Below are 20,799 nucleotides of genomic sequence, written 5' to 3' on the forward strand. Positions count from 1 at the left end.
CATGAATATAATAAAAAATAAACTAAACAGCTTGACCCACTTTGATATTGAATTGAATTACTGGGGCAGAGCGAATGCAATTTCACATCTTCCCCTCCGTCTGCTCCTTCTGAATCAATAAAGTGCAATCGTGCTTATTTCCGTGTGTCCATCGCTAACATGCTAGCGGGTCCTCGAACTCACGCTCTCCCTGTTTGAGCATCTGAATTTTAATCTCGGATCCACGGAGGCCCCCCTTTTTCTTTGCAAAACGTTAGGCAGAGGTTAAGTGAGCTTTAATGCAGCGTCAGTGGACGATGGATGTGAAAACAGCGAGTACTTTCTATCGGCAGGAGTCGAAATGCAGCATTACAGCGTGTTGAGCCCTCGTCTTCATATCTCTCTGCCGCTGGGGAAGCAGGATGAGATGTGTGTCCCTGTTTGTCGACTGCAACAACAACAACCTGTTCTGGGATCAAAACTCCCCGGCTTGTATTTCACGCCTCCCACTGAGCTCACTTTGAGCTCGCTCTTTTCTACTATTAAGAGGATTTGTTTCCTAATTGGAGACCTGTGCCCCCGCTCGCCGCTCCCGCCTCTAAACGTTGGGCCCCCGTCGCTGTTGTTTTGTCCTGCTCTTATTCCCTGTAGTGAGCCACCAGGATAAGTTTGGGTTTGGGGTTGTCAGCAGCAGGGGGGCGGGAAACAGCCGAGTCTCGATTCGATGGAGCCGAGTGATTGGCCCCCTGCGACAACCCGGGGATGGAGTTGGGCGCGGTGGCGGAGGGGCCCTTAGCGGACATGTGGTGCTCCTTGTCCTGGCGGCCAGTGCGGAGCGTCTTGGTCGCCCGGGAAAATGTCTTTAGGCTGGAGCCTCGCTCGGGGACAGAGCAGTTGAGGAATGCCTTGAAACACCTGTAGAACTGCACTCACACACACACACACACACACACACACACACATACAAGCTTGTCATGACTTCAGACACAATAAGTGAACATGAATGTAGTAAATTAAAGGTACATCATACAACTTTGGCCACTAGGGGTCTATGAATCAAAACAATAACAAAAGACCATGGCTTTTATTTTTCTGATCAGCTCACTATGAATTCCTCTTGATAGAAATCACTATAAACTGAAGTAGGGGTTCGTGAATGAAAGGCAAAGTCAAGCTTATTAGTTTACATGCTTTTTATGATAGATCTCTTTACTATTAAGATCTATTTTGTTTTGTAGTTTTATTCTTTTGTCCTATTTGTAGGCCTCTCTTGCCCAGGATGACACAGTTCACAGAGTAAAATCAGGAGATTATTCAAATTCAGTTCCCTTCGCTCTTTTGCATTGTCCGTAGTTCCCTGGGTTCAGTTTAGAGGAAAAATGAACAAAGAATCTTTGAGAAACGACACAAATACAGTCAATAGTGCAACGACAACACATTATCACGTTGATCCAGTTCATGCGTGCAGGTCTTCCCCTCGTCCAGCAGGCAGCGCGCTCCCCTGGATAAACGTAGTGTACTTAGTATACTCTCCGGTTCCACACGTATACTTAAAGTCTACTACATTTCCCCAGGGCGCCGCAGATCAAACGAGGCGTGCTGCGTGAAGCATGATCCCCTCGGTACGTTTCATGACATCACCATAGCGAGTTCTTTCCTCAAAGCATGTTTCTGGGAGCTGCTTTTTGAGATACTTACAAGCAGCCGACTGACAATTCAACATATATGAGCCAATTAATTTCTGCTCCCCCGAGGAAATTGGGCGGCTTTTAAAAATGAGCTTCCCCCCGTTTTCAAATCTTCTTCCACTGTCTCAAATCCCAGTGTGTTAATCTACTGGAGAGCCGCGCTGGGGGAAAACAAAGCTGTTGGTTTTAAAGAAAAAGCAAAAACCCCAGGGGGAGAGGAAACGGCTGGATGTGCAAAGTGGGGGACGGAGGTGTGAAGGAGAAAAGGGATGTCTGAGGTGAACGGAGGGCGGGATAAAGAACATAGAGGACCTGACGTCATGAAGGATTAGATCTAAAGTCAGGTACAGATTGGATCTTAAGACTGAGGGGAGACAAAATCCTCACGTGCAACTCCCAATGTGTGTGTGTGTGTATAAGGCAAACAGATGTGTGATAGAACTCTGACAATAATATGTGCATATATAATGCATTTTTCAATATAACATTAGAAATTCTCTTTTGTGCAAAAAAAGGCTTCAAGGAGAAAAGTTTGCACGTTAGAAAAGAGGAGATATATAACGAAGGCTGCAGGAAACATATCTTTACTACAGAAGATGCAGTTTTCATTTCATGCAGCATCTCAGTGTTTCATGACTCGACTCCACCGAGAAGCACAAAACAATAATAAAGGATAAAAGAAGCGGAGGTACCGGGGGGGTGCGACGTTTCCCCCGTTCAAGTCGAGAAAAGGCATTTTCACACCTTCTCTCTCAGCAGAGTGGCTGATAAAAACACCACAGAGAGCGTCATCAAGCCCAAAGGAAGAAGAAAAACAAGAAAAAAAACTCTCACTTCAAGTAAATAAATAAATGATTTCCCCCCCGACCAGGATTTAAATTATCCTCTTAGAAAACAGCTTTCGGGTCAGTGGTTCCCAATCATCGTGAAATGATTTACAAGAGAGGAATCAGAGAGAGAGGGAATGTTGTTCCTTTTTTTAGATTTTGTCAAATAATTGGACAATTTTACCTCTCGGGGGGGGCCTCTAGAGATGAAGTCAAGGAAGAACATTAGGAGCTGAATGGTCGAACAGTTTTTTTGAAGCTGTCACAAGCCAAAGAAGTTTGGAAACTGATTTATTCTAATCGAGAGACAGACGTGCTTTTAGATATAGGTGGATGGCTGCAGTACAGTTCATAAACCTTGTCTCCTCCATGTTAACAAGCTTTTTTTTTCTCCTATAGATGGTTTCTGTCATTTAAGGTAGTTCTTATCACACGGTTGTTTGTTCAAGTGCTGGTCCAGGGCATGAATCTGCGCAGCGCTTGAAGTCTTCAACTCGCCTCAACACACGGCTGCCATAGTTATGGGCTGGGAGGAACTGAAGACTGAAAGCGCCACACAGCGTGGCCTCGGCAGAGCGTTTATCCACGGCCCTGAAAGCTCATCATCAGCTTCATCATCATCACACGAGCCCGAAAAGACTTCCACACACAGAGCGCGGCGGTAACACAAGTCAGTCATCAAAGAGACTTAAATGTCTCCCAAGCAGGCGGGAAAGCAGAGAGATGGAGTGAGGTGGCAGCAGATAAAAAGGGAGGGAGGCAGATAAAAGAGTGGCGGAGTGAGAGAGGGAGGAAGGAAAGGTCAGCGGCACCGTGTCGTTCCCTGATAGGGACATAATCAAAAATCAAAGCTACGTTTCATTTAGGAGATTAAAAAACAACTTTCTGTTTCCCTTCCTGTCTTTCGTCTGCTGTGTCCTTCATCATCCTTTTTTCATTCATCACCACTTTGAGCAGGTTTCTCTTTTTCCTTCCAAAGTCACTGCACTGATCCACTAACTACATCAGTCTAATGTTGGCAGAAGGTTCAGGTTTCAGGTACTTTTTAAAAGTAAAATGAGCTTTAATCAGTCGTACGTTCCCCGTCTGTGATTTTAAATCTTTCATATCTGATAGTTTTTCACGATTCTTCTCAGTTAAATAACTTTCTTCTCCTGTTCTGAGGTTTCTCTTGCTGATTAAATTGATTAAAACGTTCTTCTCTGCTTTTCTTTCCTTAAACGTTTCCTCCTCATGCAAACTCTCTAAGAATCTGTTTCTTTTAACTTTCTTCCACTTCACCTTTTACCTCCTCCTGTCTTCCTTCCTGCCTCTCTCACCTTATATCGTCTGTTCTTTCTGTTGTGCGTTGGCTGCGACACCACGATAATAATGTTGTGTGTCTGTCTCCTGTGTGTGTGTGTGTGTGTGTGTGTGTGTGTGTGTGTGTGTGTGTGTGTGTGTGTGTGTGTGTGTGTGTGTGTGTGTGTGTGTGTGTGTGTGTGTATGCAGCAGGATGTCTGAAGGTGTAAATGAGGAGCCAGCAGATGGAGGAGTGGGGGGGTCAGCTTGTCCCTACACAGACTCCCCCTGAGTCTGAATCTTATATAACTTCAATGACTGTCCCTGGTTGTGATTATGTGACTTAATAAGGGGGAGAATATAATGAGACTGATCTATTATAAGACACAGAGCAGCTGACTCCATCTACACCACGTCAGTTCAGGTAAGTTTAGTGTTTTCATTGTTTTAACACTTCCTATTTAGCAACACTAAACATTAAATTAAGGGTTTAAAACACATTATGATGTAGTTAAAGGCATAATATATGATATTTTAAGTGCTTAATATAACATGTACAGTATTGTGAACAAGTTTACCCAAGAAATACTTAATGGATTTCCATGGAACTTGGTAAAAGGATGTGTTATGGTCAGGGAAGAACCCCCGGGGACAGTGGACGTCTCACCTGTTTGTTCATAAAGATGTAGATGAAGGGGTTGATGACGGTGGAGAACTTGGCCAGCAACGACGGCATTATGGTCGCCTCTGGGGTCAAAAGGTCACGGGACCCGAAGGTCGCGGTCAGAGCCGCCACCCCGTACGGCAGCCAGCAGACCAGGTAGCCCACCACCATGGTGATGACCATCACCAGCACGCGCTGCTCTCGGCGACTAGCCACCACCGAACTCCGGACCTGAGGGAAAAGTCCGTTGATACATCGGTAAATAAACAACAGATGCATAATGATTAATAAAACCCGAACTGTCACTTTAGTTTCATATCCAGGGCCAGTTTATATTCAATACTGTGCAGCTACACACATCAGAGCAGAACTGCAAAGAGCAATCAATTGAATCAATTAGTCGATCGACAGAAAACTCATTTAATGCTTTTTGGGTTTTTGAATTTTGATCGACTTCTGAATACGTCTCCTGAGGCAGTTAATGTAGATTATAACGAGCCTTTTACACTATTCGGTCATTTTATAGATCAGTTGTTTAACAGAGCAAATGTAGATTAATCAATAATATACATAATTATTCATTGAAGGCTTTAAGGTCTTTGAGTAAAAAATCATTGACCATTAATCTCCACAACAAGAGAGAATTAGATTGAATTTGAATCATAATTGAGATTTGTTTTTTTATAATAATGAAATAAACTTTTAATTAGTGTATTTTATAATTGTTTTACTATAATATTTTATATTACCATTTATATTCTTATATTAAAACTTCCGTGATATTGATTCAATGCAACAAAACATGAATATAAAAAGGTCATTTGAGGTTCGTCGTTGGCAGCAGAGTCTCAGAGCATCCTTTCAATAAAACGTTTTCCAAAGAGAACCTGATATCAACTTTACTAACACAAAACAGCGACTGAAATCTTTGTTGTGATGGATTATCTGTCTGAATAAAGTTCCGCGCCTCACGTCACCCTGAAATGAATTTAAGCCAAAAGACGCCTGGAAATCAGCCCAATTATAGGAGGCTTTGGAAAATGTTCAGCCTTATTTGTGCAGCTTAAACCTGCACCGAGGTGGTTTAATTCTTTATTTAGAAGGAAATAGATTAACTTTGATTTTAAAAAAAACACTAATTCATGAAAATGCTTGGCCAGAAACGGGTCCTGACGGTGCAGAGGAGCCGTCATCTTTTCCATAAGGTCTTAATATTGGAGCTGCCAGCCTTTGACTTCCAGAGTTAAATCATCCTGTCCGTGTGACTCTGAGCAAACTGCGGCCCCGCGGCGCTGGCGACAGCTGCTGCGTCAGCTGGACGTGGAGGAGGAACGCGTGGAGGATGTTTTAAGAATACTTCATCACCCACAGTCTGGGGTCATTCTCGCTGCCAGAGAACAGGGCGAGAGGCCAAAACTATAATACGTTACGACATGTGACAATCACGTCAGCGGTGGACCAGACGCTGTCACACCATCAAGGACGAGCTCCATCATCCTCCTGTTCTCTCAGACGTCAACGCCGCCGCACACACGAGACCAACAGGGCTCCGAGAACACGGTGAATAATAAAAGATAAAAGGATGATAAGGTTTTTTTATTACAACCTGCAATTTCCTTACGTTCTTGTATGTATCCTGGCTCAAGTTTTTTTTATCACTAAACTTTTTTTCCGTTTTCGGACAGAACATTCTGTTGCAGAGAATGTCCAGAGGTGGTTTCCTTTCACACATGCACGACTCAGCGGGAGATTCTGCGCTCAGACACGTTCACAGCAGCACAGAAAATGTAGTGAAGTAAATCTGAATCCCTCTGAAATGTAGTTAAGTAAAAGACTAAATGTTTTAGAAGTTTTAACTGGTAAATCTGTCAGTTATCACTGTATCACTAAACCATATTAAACAGATAAGGGGGTTTCTTCCACTTATAACATTCATATATACTGTGGTTTATTTACTCTTTAAATCAAACACTATAGAAAAGCTGCAGAGACATATGAAGATGCACAAATACATTATGAAGTAAAGTTCTGCTAAAAATACTTAAAGTGAAGTGCTGTGATATTATAAATACTACATTTAAACATATACAGCTCAAATACAGAGGGAAGAAAACTTTGCCTTTCACCCTCAGTTTCTTTTGTCTTGTGCAGCGTTTATATTTCAACACACAGTAGAAGGAGCCAAAGATTTAATCATACTCAACTGTGGGAATGTGTGTGTGTCTAGATATCTGTGTGTGTGTGTGTGTGTTGCCCTGCAAGTGAGATCTACATTAGGCAGACAGCAGAGAAAGATTTAACTCTCTCTCTGTCTGATGCAGATCTCAAACACTTTGAGCATTTGCTCTCCTCTGTCTCAACATAACATTGTGTTTCTTTTGTGGTTCATCAACAAATTATCCAAAGATATTCACACACACACTATTAGATTATAGATTAACATCATCACAACAGTGAGGACGATAAGGACGACTGCCAGTTCATTACCGGAGACGTTTATCTGCGATTTGTGTTTTCAGATTCTGTCAACACACTGGGTTTAATGAGCTCAGTCACTTACCAGTTTGATAAATTAGGATGATATAGTTCATTAACCTGATTTGAATCACCAGCAGCTACGAATCCTGTGATGATTCACAGCTTCAAGCACCATGAACGCAAAACAAAGATGAAAATTAATCAGCTTCTGGACCTAAACTCTGCAGAAATTAGATTATCCAGCTACGAAATGACTGATGAGGTAAAACAGACTTTACAGGAAGAGTTTATACAATTAGACAAGTCTACACAGACGCTAGCAGCTCTGACAGGCTTTTTCTTAATGGAGGAATTAGCTGAATAAATGAGTTGAGTGCAAACATGGGATGACATGAGATAAAGTGGATTTCTGCACCGACCTAACATCCGACAGCTGTTGAGACGTCACACTACAGATGACAGCTGTTAACCTAATGGCGGCACTGCAGAACCAATCAAAGCTCTTTAAGGCTATCGGGCTTCCAGGAAGCTAAATTGGTTTGGGCGCAATATTAAGGACATTTGAACCAATTTTACCAACTTTCTGTTTTTATAATTTCATAAAAGATACACTACAAACATTCAGCAAAAAGAAAAAGAAAAAACGTTCAGAGAGCTTGCCCCCGCAGAGCCATGGAACATGAACCAGCAAATGACGTGGCAAATTAAATTCTTGTGCAAACAGCATCGACGCATCAACACCAGAGTGCGGTTCACGGCCGCGAGCAAACACATTTAACCGTGATCTGCGAAGTTAAAGGAAGACGTGTGACGCACAACCCAAGAGTGAGGCAAGCCGAGTTCTCAGATACGCTCAACGGATGCATTTAGCTGCCGAACAGAGGTGATATATCAACAGAATGATGCAAATGCAGTCACGTTAAATCACAACAGGTCACACACATACACACTAAACACAAAGATACGCAGCCTGGATCTCATGAAAATCTGCAGCTCTACCACGTGTGTGTGTGTGTGTGTGTATTAGTGTGTATTAGTGTTTTTTTCACACACACAAAATACAGAGTTTTTGTCTCCTGTGATTATCTGACCGTGGGTGCGAAGGTCTGTAGCCTTCAGGTTTAATGAAGCGCTTCAGCAGACTCGTCTATGGACCTTTCATTAACACCGGCCTGCAGACATGACCTCTGCCCTTCTCTCTCGCTCTTTTAAAAAAAAATATTTTCTAACCTACTCTTAGGGTTATAGGGTCAGGGGTTTAACCCTTAAACAATATTTAATTAAAAGACGTCATCATTTAGAGCAAATAAAGAGCAGAACAGATTAGACCAGCTCAACCTGAACCACAAGAACAGATCCAAACACAGTAGAAAATAGAAAACAGCAGCAATATAATAATAACAAATTTAATTTTAAGGTTTACATGCTGCAAAGACAGTTTTCACCTCTTTTGATGTGGAAAATTGTAATTTTATTTTATTATTACTTAATAGCATCTTCTTTTCATAAAGGCGACTGATGTTCTGATAAATCTTCTCACAATTCGATTATGATGAGGACAGATTGATGGGAATCCACTCGGTTATTAGACATATTGACATGGGAGTAACTACTAACATAATCTGGTCTTTAAATCCACTGAGCAAAAAATAGTAGCTGGATTTTATATCCATCCAGTTTTGTTATGTTTATTTCTCTGATTCTTTTCTTAGCTAACTTATAAAAGAAGCACTTACTTCACTTATGAGCTGGACAATAGAAATATCACACCTGAGCCATCATACATTACAAACTGCATCTTAATGTGATGCAACATCCTCCAAGCCTCAAACTTTCCTCCTCCTCGTTTGTATCGTCCTGATGCCTCTGTCAAAGTTTCAACAACGCCTTTAGATCGCTCTCAAAACTTTGATTTGTACTTTTAGGAAAATGCCTCAGGGGCAAACACAATGCTTTACCTTCCCAGCAGCAATAAATGGAATCAAATTATCTCGTCAGAACCTCCTGATCCTGCATCACGCTGTAAATTATGTCGACACATAGACAATCCCACTGTGTCTGTTTGGCCTCAGCAGCCGGCGACAGAACAAAGCAGAAGCAAAGTGAATTGGTGTCGGCAGCTTTAATAGAAGACGTTGTGGAGATGTCCGACCTGATAGAAGGCCGCTGAGATCCGCCGACACTCGGCTTCGATTCTCCACTTTCATGCTCGACTCTTTGAAATGTATGAACTCACATTCCGTCCTTCCTCTCGTCAGCCTCAGACCGAACACTCAGACGGCCCCGAGGCGTTCGATACCGTCGAGGATCAGTCGAGATCACAAATTAGAGCGGTTCACTGGGTGTCCATCACAATCAAGAATCACTTAAGAACACTCTTTGTTTGTGGTGTCATGTCTCAGATCTGCAGTCGAGTGCTCCGCTGTCATATCCAGACAGCTGCATGGTTTCTAATACAACACGTCCATCCATGATCTAAGGAGCTCCACAGCGTCCTGAAGTAATTCATTTTCTCAAGAGTGATTTTGATTATCAGCCATAATATTTTAACCATCCGAGGTAGACTTTCCACACACTTTAAGATTGTGAAACAATGTTATATGGTCCTGTAGAAGCCACAAGTCCAAATGATATCAACAAGTTGATTTATTCACAATGTCAAAGAGACGTACTACTACTACCCACAGTCCTCAGGTGTAATAGAGATGTGTCTGATTGGAGGAGCCCTAACATGCTGCAGTTGTTTAGATACGAGGCGCTGGAAGTCATTGGAAAGGGAACATTTGCCAGGATTTATGGGATGTGTAGTTCCTCCACTCTTGAAATAATTACATACACAGTCAGCAGCTTCTCTTTCTTTCTGTTTTCCAATATTGTTTTTTGTTCCAAATCAAATGTTTCATGGTCACAATTCATCTGGTCGCTGGTCGGCCTGGTTCCAGGCTTTAAACTCTTAATAAAATGACTCTCTGAAATGTCAATGGAGAAAATTAATGAGAGATTTACTTCCAGAGGTTGCCAGTCCATCGCAGAACCAATGTACAAGGAGACAAACAACCCGTCACACTCACATTCAAACCTACAGACAACCTAACTCCAATCTGCATGGAGAGAACATGCAAACTCCACACCGAAAGACCCCCGCTAAACCGAGATCTAAACGCTGTGAGGCGACAGTGCTAACCACTGCACAACAAGAACATGCTTTGTGATTTGCAACTCAAAGAAAAAGTATCTCACAAATTGCAATCCCACCTGTCTGATGGCGAGCAGCAGCTTGCTGTAGGAGTACAGCATGACGATGAACGGCACCACCAGGCAGAAGATGAACAGGCAGATGATGTAGGAGATATTGTTCGGCGTCTGGGTCTGCCAGTCAACCGAGCAGGTGGTGCCGGGCCCCTCAGGCCCGTATCTGCTCCAGCCCAGCAGCGGGGGGACGGTCCAGGCCACCGAGTAGAGCCAGGAGAAGGCGATCCCTCCCAGCACGGCGTGGTAGTCTCTGGCGTCAGCCATGGTGGGCTCCATCATGGTGCAGTAGCGCTCGTAGGACAGAACGGCGAGGGATATGAGGGAGACGATGCCTGAGCGGGGTGCAGAGAGGTGGTGGTCAAGGGCTGTGAGAGTCACAAATATCAACAATTATGATTCTTCTGATTTGGCTGTTATGTGGAAACTTGATTTTTAATACAGAGCAATAAATAAGGACTTCTAGTTTACTTACAGTCAAACTTTGCATCGTAACCCTGGAACGAAACATGAGCTCCGTGTTGTGACTCAACCTAAATCATGAGCTAATCATTATCCCGAGTGGTCACGTAAATCATCATGACGCTGCTCACACCTGCTTCTCACACGCAACACACACACACACACACACACGCGCTCTCCTCTGCATCAAAGCAGAGGCCGACAGCCGCACAGCTGTGCACCATCTCCTCGTGCATGTTAATTGCTAATTGATGAACATATGCAACTGGAGGAAATTCTTAAATCAGAGCTAATCAGCACATACAAGCTTAAGCGGCGGTCCAGGGGCACTTTGCCTTCATTACACTGAGTCTGCCGGGGACTGAGACTTTGATTACGGACAATCACAGCACTGAAGGCTTCGTGTTTGGTTTGGACTGCGTGGCGAGGTCGTGGGCGCACAGTGTGTTGAGAGCAACGGCAAAGAGCAGGTCTTGAGATTAATGGAAATTACTGTGTGTGTGTGTGTGTGTGTGTGTGTGTGTGTGTGTGTGTGTGTGTGTGTGTGTGTGTGTGTGTGTGTGTGTGTGTGTGTGTGTGTGTGTGTGTGTGTGTGTGTGTAGAGAGGGCTCCCTCTGTCCATTACTGATGCCCTCTGGTTACATAAAGCACGTGGACGCCACAGGTCTACGCTCATGGGTCAAACATAATTAACGCATTGTGTTGAAATAACAAAAGATAACAATATATGATGAGGTCTGTTAATACTTCAAACTGACACTCGAGGGGATTTAGAAAAAAGAACATGTTCTCCAGACTCTGTTCAGTTCACTGTGTCTTCATGTCTTTTATGTTAACTCATTGTTGTGAAGCCTTTTGAAGCTGCATTTCATGTATGAAAGGTTCTATATAAATATATAAAGTAATAAAATGTATTCATATTATTATGAAACTGTAATATCTGCACTGAACTCTACATGTGCCTGTAAAATGATGTTACTCTACGAAGGGAACGTCACTGCTTTGCTAACCCTTCTCTCAACTTCTCTGGCTACTTGTTGTCATGGGAACAAGCACAATATCCAACATTTGACATATTATGAGATGGATTGAGCTGGTAAACAGTTTTATTCAACCAGCACCGATGGGGCGACGGTATCGTTGACCTGCTGTCACGTGTCCTTTTTATCGGACTGATATCTACGAGTGTGAGACATATGCTGCAAATCCACGTTCAGCTGATTTAAATGTGGTTTCATAAGGGGACTGTGGGGCGAGATGCACTCTACTGAGAAAACTACATTTGTGTTTTGGATTATTTCATAATTATAAAGTGATCACGGGTGAACAAGCCCTCACCTGTCTAATGCAGTCTATTCTTTGAGTTTGAATTGTCTGCTAACTGCACGTCTCGATTGTGCAGTCTCTGCTCGGAGCCTCGCGGGGTTTCAGGGCGCAAATCATTTCCCAACCTGTGACTTTGATTCAAACGGGGCCCATCACATTCTCCACTGTGCATTTAAATGGGTTTTATTCACCTGAGGCCTGATTCTTCTTCACCCAGAGGTGAGGAATAGATTTTAGAAAGAATGACCCAGTGTCCTGGGCCTGAGTCAGCACGGGAGCTAATCATCTTTCTCCCCCCCCTCGCTTCATCTCGTCTTTTTCTTTGTCTCCTCTTTCTCTTTGTCTTTCTTACTCTGCTCTTTCTTTCTTTCTGGTTTCAGATCCAATTGTTGGCAAAGCAAAAGCACTTGTGCCAAATCGGACCACTCAGCACAACTTCCACTGTGTTTACATGCATTTACTCTGCATAATCCTGTTACTGGTGGCTTTCTGGAGTAACCTGATTTCTTCAAAGTCAGATGAATGAAATCTGGTTTTCCTAATCAGTTTATGGGGATTAGTGAAACCTGATTTTCTGTATCTTGATTTCTTCAGAGGAAAGATTATATCTTGACCGTGTCTAAGCATAACCAGGCTCCTGGTTGTGTTTTTACACTGAGTGCATGATGAAAACTTCATGCAGGGAAAGTATCGATGGAGGGGAGGTGATAAAAGACAATACTGCTGCAGGTAACAATTATTTTTTATGATTACTCCGTTAATTGTTGATGCATAAAATGTCACCACCTGTTTGCAACAGTTTCCCAAATCTTGCACCTGTTGGCATCTGATTTATAAATCTTGACGGAGAGAACACACAGAGAGAAAGACCTGCAGTGAAACCAAAGAAGAGAGAGAGGAAGGGAGGAGGAGGAAAAAAAGACCCCTGACTTCACAAATGAGATCTTATTCCAGCGAGAGTGACCCGATGTGGCTCGATTACAGTCACTGACCACGCGGTGCACCAGCTCCGATGTTTTCTGGGTAATTGCAGCAGAACAGAAAACATCTTGTTAGTCACTCAACACACGGGTTCCACCTCAGCTCCTACAGCCAGGGGGTGAAACAAGATGTCTTGAACCCTTTTTCTGTTGTTTTTCTGTGGGTGTGAAGTTCATCCAACGGGTTTCATTAGACTGACTAACAGTAACGTGTGTTTGTGCACTTGTAGTTTTGGAGGGTGTAGTTCCGATTGCAGCTTTTGCACGAGTAAATCTGGACAGAAGTGGTCTCTGCCTTTGTCTAGATTTTATAATTTGAGCCAATTTGAGCACCATTCGCTGAACAGAGCAATTCTGGTTTTACATTGTGCATTTGCATATCAACAAAGTGACACATGGGGAGGCCACTTGCACACAGAAATAAAATTGCTCCAAATTGCTCAGCTATCACACGAAAAAGCACGTTTTAAAGAGTAGATGCATTCAGGCTTAATATCGTCCTCCGGTCATGTTTGTTACAACACAGCAGCTGAAAAAAAGCCAACCATCGTATGAAATCCCAGTTAAATCTACTAGATCCATATCTTTACTTGGATCTGCTCCAAATTCCGCTCACTCATAGATGTCACTCCCTTAAATATGCCTGATAAAGAAACAAACTGACGGGTACTTTTATTTATGGAACTACGACTTCCACCAACAAGGTCTTTTCCATCAGCCGGAGTATAATGTGAAACAACTGGACCCTGCAGGTTATCTTTGGCCATTTTCAAACAGCGCTGCACTTCTTCGTGTTTTCTTTCCCCCACTATTGGATCAATTCTCACCAAACAGTCATCAATCACTCCACACTCACATAAATCTTTGATGAGCTCATCTCTCCGCTCCAGAGGCCTGACGGAGACGATGACCAGCCCAGCTCCGACCTGAATCTGTAAAGCGTCTCGGCAGCGCTGAGAGAAGCCTTTTGATCTTGTCACGTACAATTTTGATGCTATTGGTTGTTACTTACTTATTCTGCAGGTGCCCGCGGACATCCAACGCCCAGGAACAGTGTGCAAAATTAATCGTACGGGTTCTCGGGCCATGCATGAACTGCAGATTAGATATGAATGCTGCATGTTTCATTTACAGAGAGGATGACAAGCGGAGTTGTGCGGGAAGTTTAGTGAGAAACCTTCAGTTTGAAAAATGGATGAGATTGAAAAATGGAGGTGCAAAAACAGCTTAATTCACCTTATACTGGTCTCCCAAGAAGAAAGAGCTGGTTTAATAGAAACTTGCAAATCTAAACTCTTACAGAAGGTATTCAAAAGAAACAATAACACCTTAATGCAAGATCAGACTCCAAATAGAAGACCAATAGCTTTAGGGGAAACAACATTTTCTTGTACCTTAAATCTGCCAGGAAGTCCAGTCCCGAAAGAGAAAGTGATTTAAGAGCAACAACTTCTTACAGTGTCGTACTGCAGCAACAAACATCATTGAGAAAACAACTAAGTAGATTTACATCTCACTGCGCTTTACTCCAAGTCCAGATTCCACAGAGAAAACAGCTGATTTAATAGCAACAACACTTTCCCCCTCGCTGACTGTTACTCCAGACTTAGAAGAGAAATCAATAGCTTTAAGAGAAACATCACTTTATTGCATCCGACAGCAAATCAAGCAGCAGCATCTTGGTGCACTTTACTCCAGGTCCAGATTCCATAGAGAAAACCACTGGTTTCAGAGCAACAACAACAAATAAGTGTGCTTCACTTAAAGTGCAAATTCCATTGAGAAAACGAAAGATGTAAGAGCAGCAACATCTTCCAGAGCTTCACTGCAACAGGTGAGAAAAGAGCAACAGCACCTGACTGCATCTACATAGTTCACTTTTACTCCAGCTGCAGATTCCACATGGGGGGGAACAACTTATTTAAGAGCGCCAACGATAACACCTTCCTAAACCTTGCTACAGGGCGAGACTCCAAAGAGAAAACTAATATCTTTAAGAGTCACCTCTTCAGGGAGGGCAAAGCTCCTTAACACACTGATTAATCACATACAATTGCTCTCAATCACAGAACCCCTTAAGTGCAAAGAGTAAAACGTCAGAAGTCATTAAAGAATCCAGGCACAGCGACATCATTCCTCACAGACACTATCTTATCTGATGGGCGGTGAATATACGTGAGGACACAAATCGATATTTCATCTCTTTCTCTCTTGTTAGAAGCAGATAAGTCCCAACAAGGCAGAGACAGATAAGATTCAGCAGATTTTATTCCAGATTAACTGTCCTGCTGCTGCTTCGGTCTCCGGAGATCAAGACAAAGGGGAAAAAAAACACCTGCTCACCCAAAAATGCGTTGATGAACCCGTACCAGACGCAGCCCGTGCGTCCGATCAGCCAGCGCCCCTGGGTGCTGGCCGCGAAGCTGAAGGGGGTTCCCAGCACGCAGACCAGCAGGTCGCTGGTGGAGATGCTCACCAGCAGCAGGTTCATGGGGGTGCGCAGCGCCCGGTAGCGGCAGAACAGCGTGAGCACCAGGAAGTTACTGAGGAAGCCCACGCTGCCGATGAAGCCGAGGCACACGGCCACCACCAGGTGCCCCGTCGGGCTCAGGGACGGAGGAGGGAGGGTGCCGGGCACCTCTCCGTACGCGTCCGCCGCTGCTGTGCCGCCGGCTCCTCCCCCGGGACAGTGCTCACAGCTCAGGCTCAGGTTGGAAACGAACATACTCCTCTCCGCCGTGCGCTCCTCACTCCAAAAGGTGCGCTCCCTCTCCAATGCGCCCGAGCTCTTATCACCTCCTGCGCCTTTGCGCGCGTGTGTGTGGGGACCCGGTATGTCATGTCGTGGTGACCTAAATCTGTTTACAGTCACAATATGGGGACAAAAAGAAAGTCACCATAACATACGTCATTTAAGAGGGTATCTATATATATATATATACACAGTCTATGGGTAATCACCTCTGTGAATCATTAGATTTTAAGGGTAATACATGTTTAAAGTTAAGTTTAGGTAGGGTTAGGTTAAGATAAGGGTTAGGGTGAGACAAGTAGTAACTAGAGTTAAGGTTCGAATAAGTCTCCAGGAAATCCAAGTAAGTCAATGTAATGTCTGCTGAAGTTATGGAGACACAACTCTGTGTGTGTGTGTGTGTGTGTGTGTGTGTGTGTGTGTGTGTGTGTGTGTGTGTGTGTGTGTGTGTGTGTGTGTGCGTGTGGACCCGGTATTACTCATGTTGTGGGGACCTAAATCTGTTTACAGTGACAATATGGGGACAAAAAGAAAGTCACCATAACATACATCATTTAAGTTTTAGGGTATCTATATATATACAGTCTATGGGTGTGTGTGTGTGTGTGTGTGTGTGTGTGTGTGTGTGTGTGTGTGTGTGTGTGTGAGCATGCACTCTCCCAAGCCACCACCACACTGTGACTGAAAGCATTACATAACATCATTGTCTGGATACAACAGGCAGCAGATGAACAGAGACAGATTTGAGATCTGTGTGACGGACACGGAGCGAGACTCCACTCGCTTCCCAGTATTCTGTGAAACCCCCTAACCATCGATCTCACCGCCGCTTGACCACCGTTCACACATTTAATTAAAAGAAATAAGCGATTGCTCATGTCAGCAGCTGGAGGAGAGCGAATCCATGCTGCCTGACAAGAGATCAGTAGTTTACAGCCTGAAGGACGCGAGCGATTTCTCCTGAGCTCACTCTGTCTCGGCCAATCATTATTTCAGGTAAAAAGACAGATATGTACAGTGGCTTGTTTGCCAGTTCCTCTGTGATCTCTTGGCGGATCGGGTCACAGCTTGATGTCAGGGGGGAGGAAGTGCAATTAACTGTCGCAAGCACAGGAATCAATGGTGTTTTGTCCCCGTGCGAGTTCTCGTGTTGCTCCTGCTGCTTCCTCCTGCCTGTTGCACAAATGACAGAAACGTGAATAGAGGTCATTTGCCTTCCATTATACACACACACCTCCCCAAGGCCCAACAGTTGCCTTAAATTCAATCAGGCTGCACCAAATTGCACACACTCGAAGATATCAATTCAATTACATTTTATTTGAATTGCGCCAAGTTATAATATAAATTGTCTTAAGGCGCTCTACATAAAAGGTCAAGACCATAAACATTTTAGAGAAACCCAACAGTTCCCACAATGAGCAGCACTTTGGTGACCGTGGAGAGAAAAGAGAAGAAACCTCCATCTGCCTCGACCTTTAAAGTTCCCTTTACACCAAGACCCATGAATTATTCCCTGTGAAATATGTGAAAATGTCAAGAAAACTAAACACACCCGATATCTCTCAAGTGATAAAACTAAATCCTGGATCGAATCCTTTGATGGGATCCGTATCAGAGTTGAATGGGGTCTTTCTTCACCCATGTCACATCCTTCCACCGAGTTTCGTTGAAGTAGATTTTGCGTAATCCTGATGAGAACACAAATAAAACGACTCCCTGGTGGAGGTATTAACTAGCTTTTTGTTGTTGTTAAGGTTTATTAAGTTTAGGCCCAATCTCAAAGCCCAGAAAAACCAATTCACCTGAGGGCAACTATAGATATTTGGGGTGGATACCTGCGCCAAGACTTCTTCCTCTGTCGTACACTGTTTCCAGTCCGACTGCCACAAACAACGATACTGTTTCCAGGTCTTAGTGAACCTAATCCAGAACGCTTCATGCTTACACCCTAAACTTGCAAATGATCTGCTAAATACTAATAATCTTCAGGAAATAGGGTTGAATGGGTAAACCGTCTCTCTGTCAACTCTTGTAAATCAACACTTCTCTATACATGAGTGAATTTGCAGCAGGAAAAGTTCCCTGTGATAAAAAAACAAAATGTAAGCATTTCTAAATTGTGGTTTTCAGCGTTTGAAAATGTGAATTCTGTCCTGGGAGTGACACGGCACGTCAGCTGGGCTCAGTGGGAACAGTGAGTTCTGGTCCCCGAGGCCGAACGGCCCTCAATTCAATCCCAAGGTCGGACTTTTGATCTATGAGCCGGTTTTCCAAAGGCTGCCTCCGAGGAGGGAAACGCATCTGACCTGTTAGTTAGAGCTCAGGGGCACAATGTAAACTGCATTTAAAGTTTTTGTTTGTCTACGGGGCAGTTTGTAACTTAGATGAGCTTGTAGCTAAACAATAAAAGTTGACTATGTGGTTGTAGCTAATGATAATTTTCCCGTCAACTAAGCTGCATTGATTATGTGGCTGGCACAGTCTCATTAAAACGAGCAGGGCCAGTTTACTCACACATGATTGATACGATTGCAAAGCGTCTGCCAGGCTCGTCTCTCCGCCTCGCTACATGAAGGCACACCAGGCCCTGGCTTGGCGCCGAGCACGATGTGTGAAATCGCCCATCACGGATTATAGCGGCTATTTGCTGCATTAACATACAGGTGGGTTTTTTTAAGGCTTTTTAAACGATACGGCAATTATGTCACTTTTACTGACGGGAGCAGTCAGATGAAACGAGCAGCTTTGCTTTGATTGTTATTCGGCAGGTAAACGCACACGTGTCTCTCTCTCTCTCTCTCTCTCTCTCTCTCTCTCTCTCTCTCTCTCTCTCTCTCTCTCTCGTGTCTGTGTTTCCTTTGCTCTTCCTTTCATTTCAAACATAACCGTGTGCTCCTGCACCTCCAGTGAGAAATGAATAATTGATTAAACAAAATTTGTTATTTTAATGAAATTTTGCCTCATGAAAAATGGAGCAGTGTTCATAAAAACTTAAGCGCAGGACAACGTTCGCTGCACTTTTGTCTCTTGAGGGATGGAAACACCCGGTCGTGGAGAATATGACATTTTCTTTATGTCTGCAAAAAGCTGTGGGGTCGAATGAATGGGACAAAAACATTGATAAAAGAGCATAAACATCTGAGATATCTCACACTCTGGAGTTTCAGACCTTTATCAGCCCTCAAATGTCACCAGTAACTCGGCAAACGTTCCATGTTCTTCCACAAAAAAGGTGTTTTATTTTCACAACTTGAGGCATAAAACTCAAAAAACTAAAATCTTTGTTAAAATGATTCCACTATAAACGACAGGCTGTTGGTGAAGTCATCACAGGAGACATTGTTTTTAAGCACCACAGAAATAAAGTTAGATTCAAACCACAACATACATTGTCTCAAGGCACTTGACAAAGTCAAAGTAGAGACTTTACAAAACAAAGTGATATTTTTTGATATTCAAAGAAAAATCCATTAAAGCTTCATGTTGTACGTCAGAGGAACCACGGTGACCTTCGACCTCATTTCACCTCCTGGCAGCCCGACTCTTCAGCTGCTTTCACCGAGCTAAACGCAGCCATTCACAAATAAATTGAATCGCTCTCGCTCTTCCATTTCAATCTGGAATGTGAATTTATGGACACACACACACACACACACACACACACACACACACACACACACACACACACACACACACACACACACACACACACACACACACACACTCTGTTCCACTTGGTGATAAATTGTCTGGGAGGAGAGGTGACTGAAGGGTTAGTTGATTGGTTCGCCCACGTATTGAGGCTGATTGACTGTGTGACTAAAATGTAATTGGTTCACTCAGTGATCGACTGATTGACAGACTCGACCTGTTCTTGATTGATCGTCTGATTAAATGACGAACTTATCGATTGACTCAGTCGTTGTCTGACTAACTACCTGATTTACTGACTCATAGTGACTGACTGAACGACAAGGTTACTGACTGGTTGGTTGGTTAGGTCACTAATTGACTGACGGGTTCACTGGTTTATTGATTAACTCAGTTCTTAGTCGATCAACTGCTTGGTTGATCGATTACTCGTCTGACTCTCTAACTGAATAAATGGTTGAGTCACTGACTGATAGATATATTGGTTGACTGATTAATTCATTAACTATCTGACTTGTCGACTGATTAAACTGTTGATTTATTATCCACTGACCGGTTGGACTGAGACGTTGGTTGACTGAATAAATGTGTGATCAATTGATGGATTCAGTGGTTTTCTGACTTGACTGGCTGATTAATTTACTCTCGTACTAGTTGACTGAGTCATTTGTTGACTGAGACGTTCACCGACTGATAAATTGACAGATTGAATGGCTCGTAAATCACATCAACACGTGCAATTAATCATGATTAATATGTTTGCTGATGTGCATCAAAGCGTCACCATCACATGATATTCGTTCCTCTTTTCCACCTCATTAGGCAGATGTTTCACGACACTACATAGACATGTATTTTATTATTTCGTCTTCTATTGTAGGGTCTGTGTCACATTACATTTTCTCTCCTGAAAGAATATTAAATAAAGGATCTTGTGCTCCACCACTGTGCCAAAGCACAGGCATTGCAAAACAGAAATCAATTCACTTTACATTAGAAGTGGATGGTTAAAGCCACAAAATGGGTCTGGTCACATTTACACTGTGATCATGAATCATGAAGCTCTCAGAAAGTGCATTAAAGCAAATATGCAGGCGAGTCAAGCAGATGGAAATGGAGGGTAAAACACGCCGGCAGCCAACAGGAGGCACACTCCTGGCATTTCTAGGTCGAGTGGGGGGTATGAAGTGGCGTGGATTCATTAATCCTGATCTCCTGCATCACTTATCAAACATTACCTCGACACGGAGAGCAGCACATCAAAGGGGGTTTGATCGCTGAAGGTCATGAGATGAATTTTGAAAAACTTTCTGACAAATGTGCTGTTCTTTGTTTGCTCGGATCCCAGCAGCTCCGAGCATCGTACTGTAAATACTGTATCATAGGCGGTTCATAAGTGGGAACAATGGGAAGGAGAGTGTAAAGTTTTTGTTTGGCTATTTATTGATATATATATTTA

At 43.3% G+C, this 20,799-nt stretch overlaps 1 protein-coding gene across 1 annotated transcript; it reads right to left on the bottom strand.

Annotated features, from left to right (window-relative positions):
• Positions 1-209: 209 nt before the first annotated feature.
• On the bottom strand, positions 210-15,669 carry tmtopsb (teleost multiple tissue opsin b). Its single transcript, XM_034572999.1, has 4 exons — positions 15,278-15,669; positions 10,173-10,501; positions 4,443-4,670; positions 210-902 (listed from the first exon to the last, which is right to left on the bottom strand). The coding sequence occupies exons 1-4, from the start codon at positions 15,657-15,659 to the stop codon at positions 618-620; spliced, it is 1,224 nt and encodes a 407-aa protein (XP_034428890.1). The 5' UTR covers positions 15,660-15,669; the 3' UTR covers positions 210-617.
• Between the last annotated feature and the right edge of the window lie 5,130 nt (positions 15,670-20,799).

Source organism: Hippoglossus hippoglossus, chromosome 20 (genome assembly GCF_009819705.1).
Source record: "Hippoglossus hippoglossus isolate fHipHip1 chromosome 20, fHipHip1.pri, whole genome shotgun sequence".
Lineage (NCBI taxonomy): Eukaryota > Metazoa > Chordata > Actinopteri > Pleuronectiformes > Pleuronectidae > Hippoglossus > Hippoglossus hippoglossus.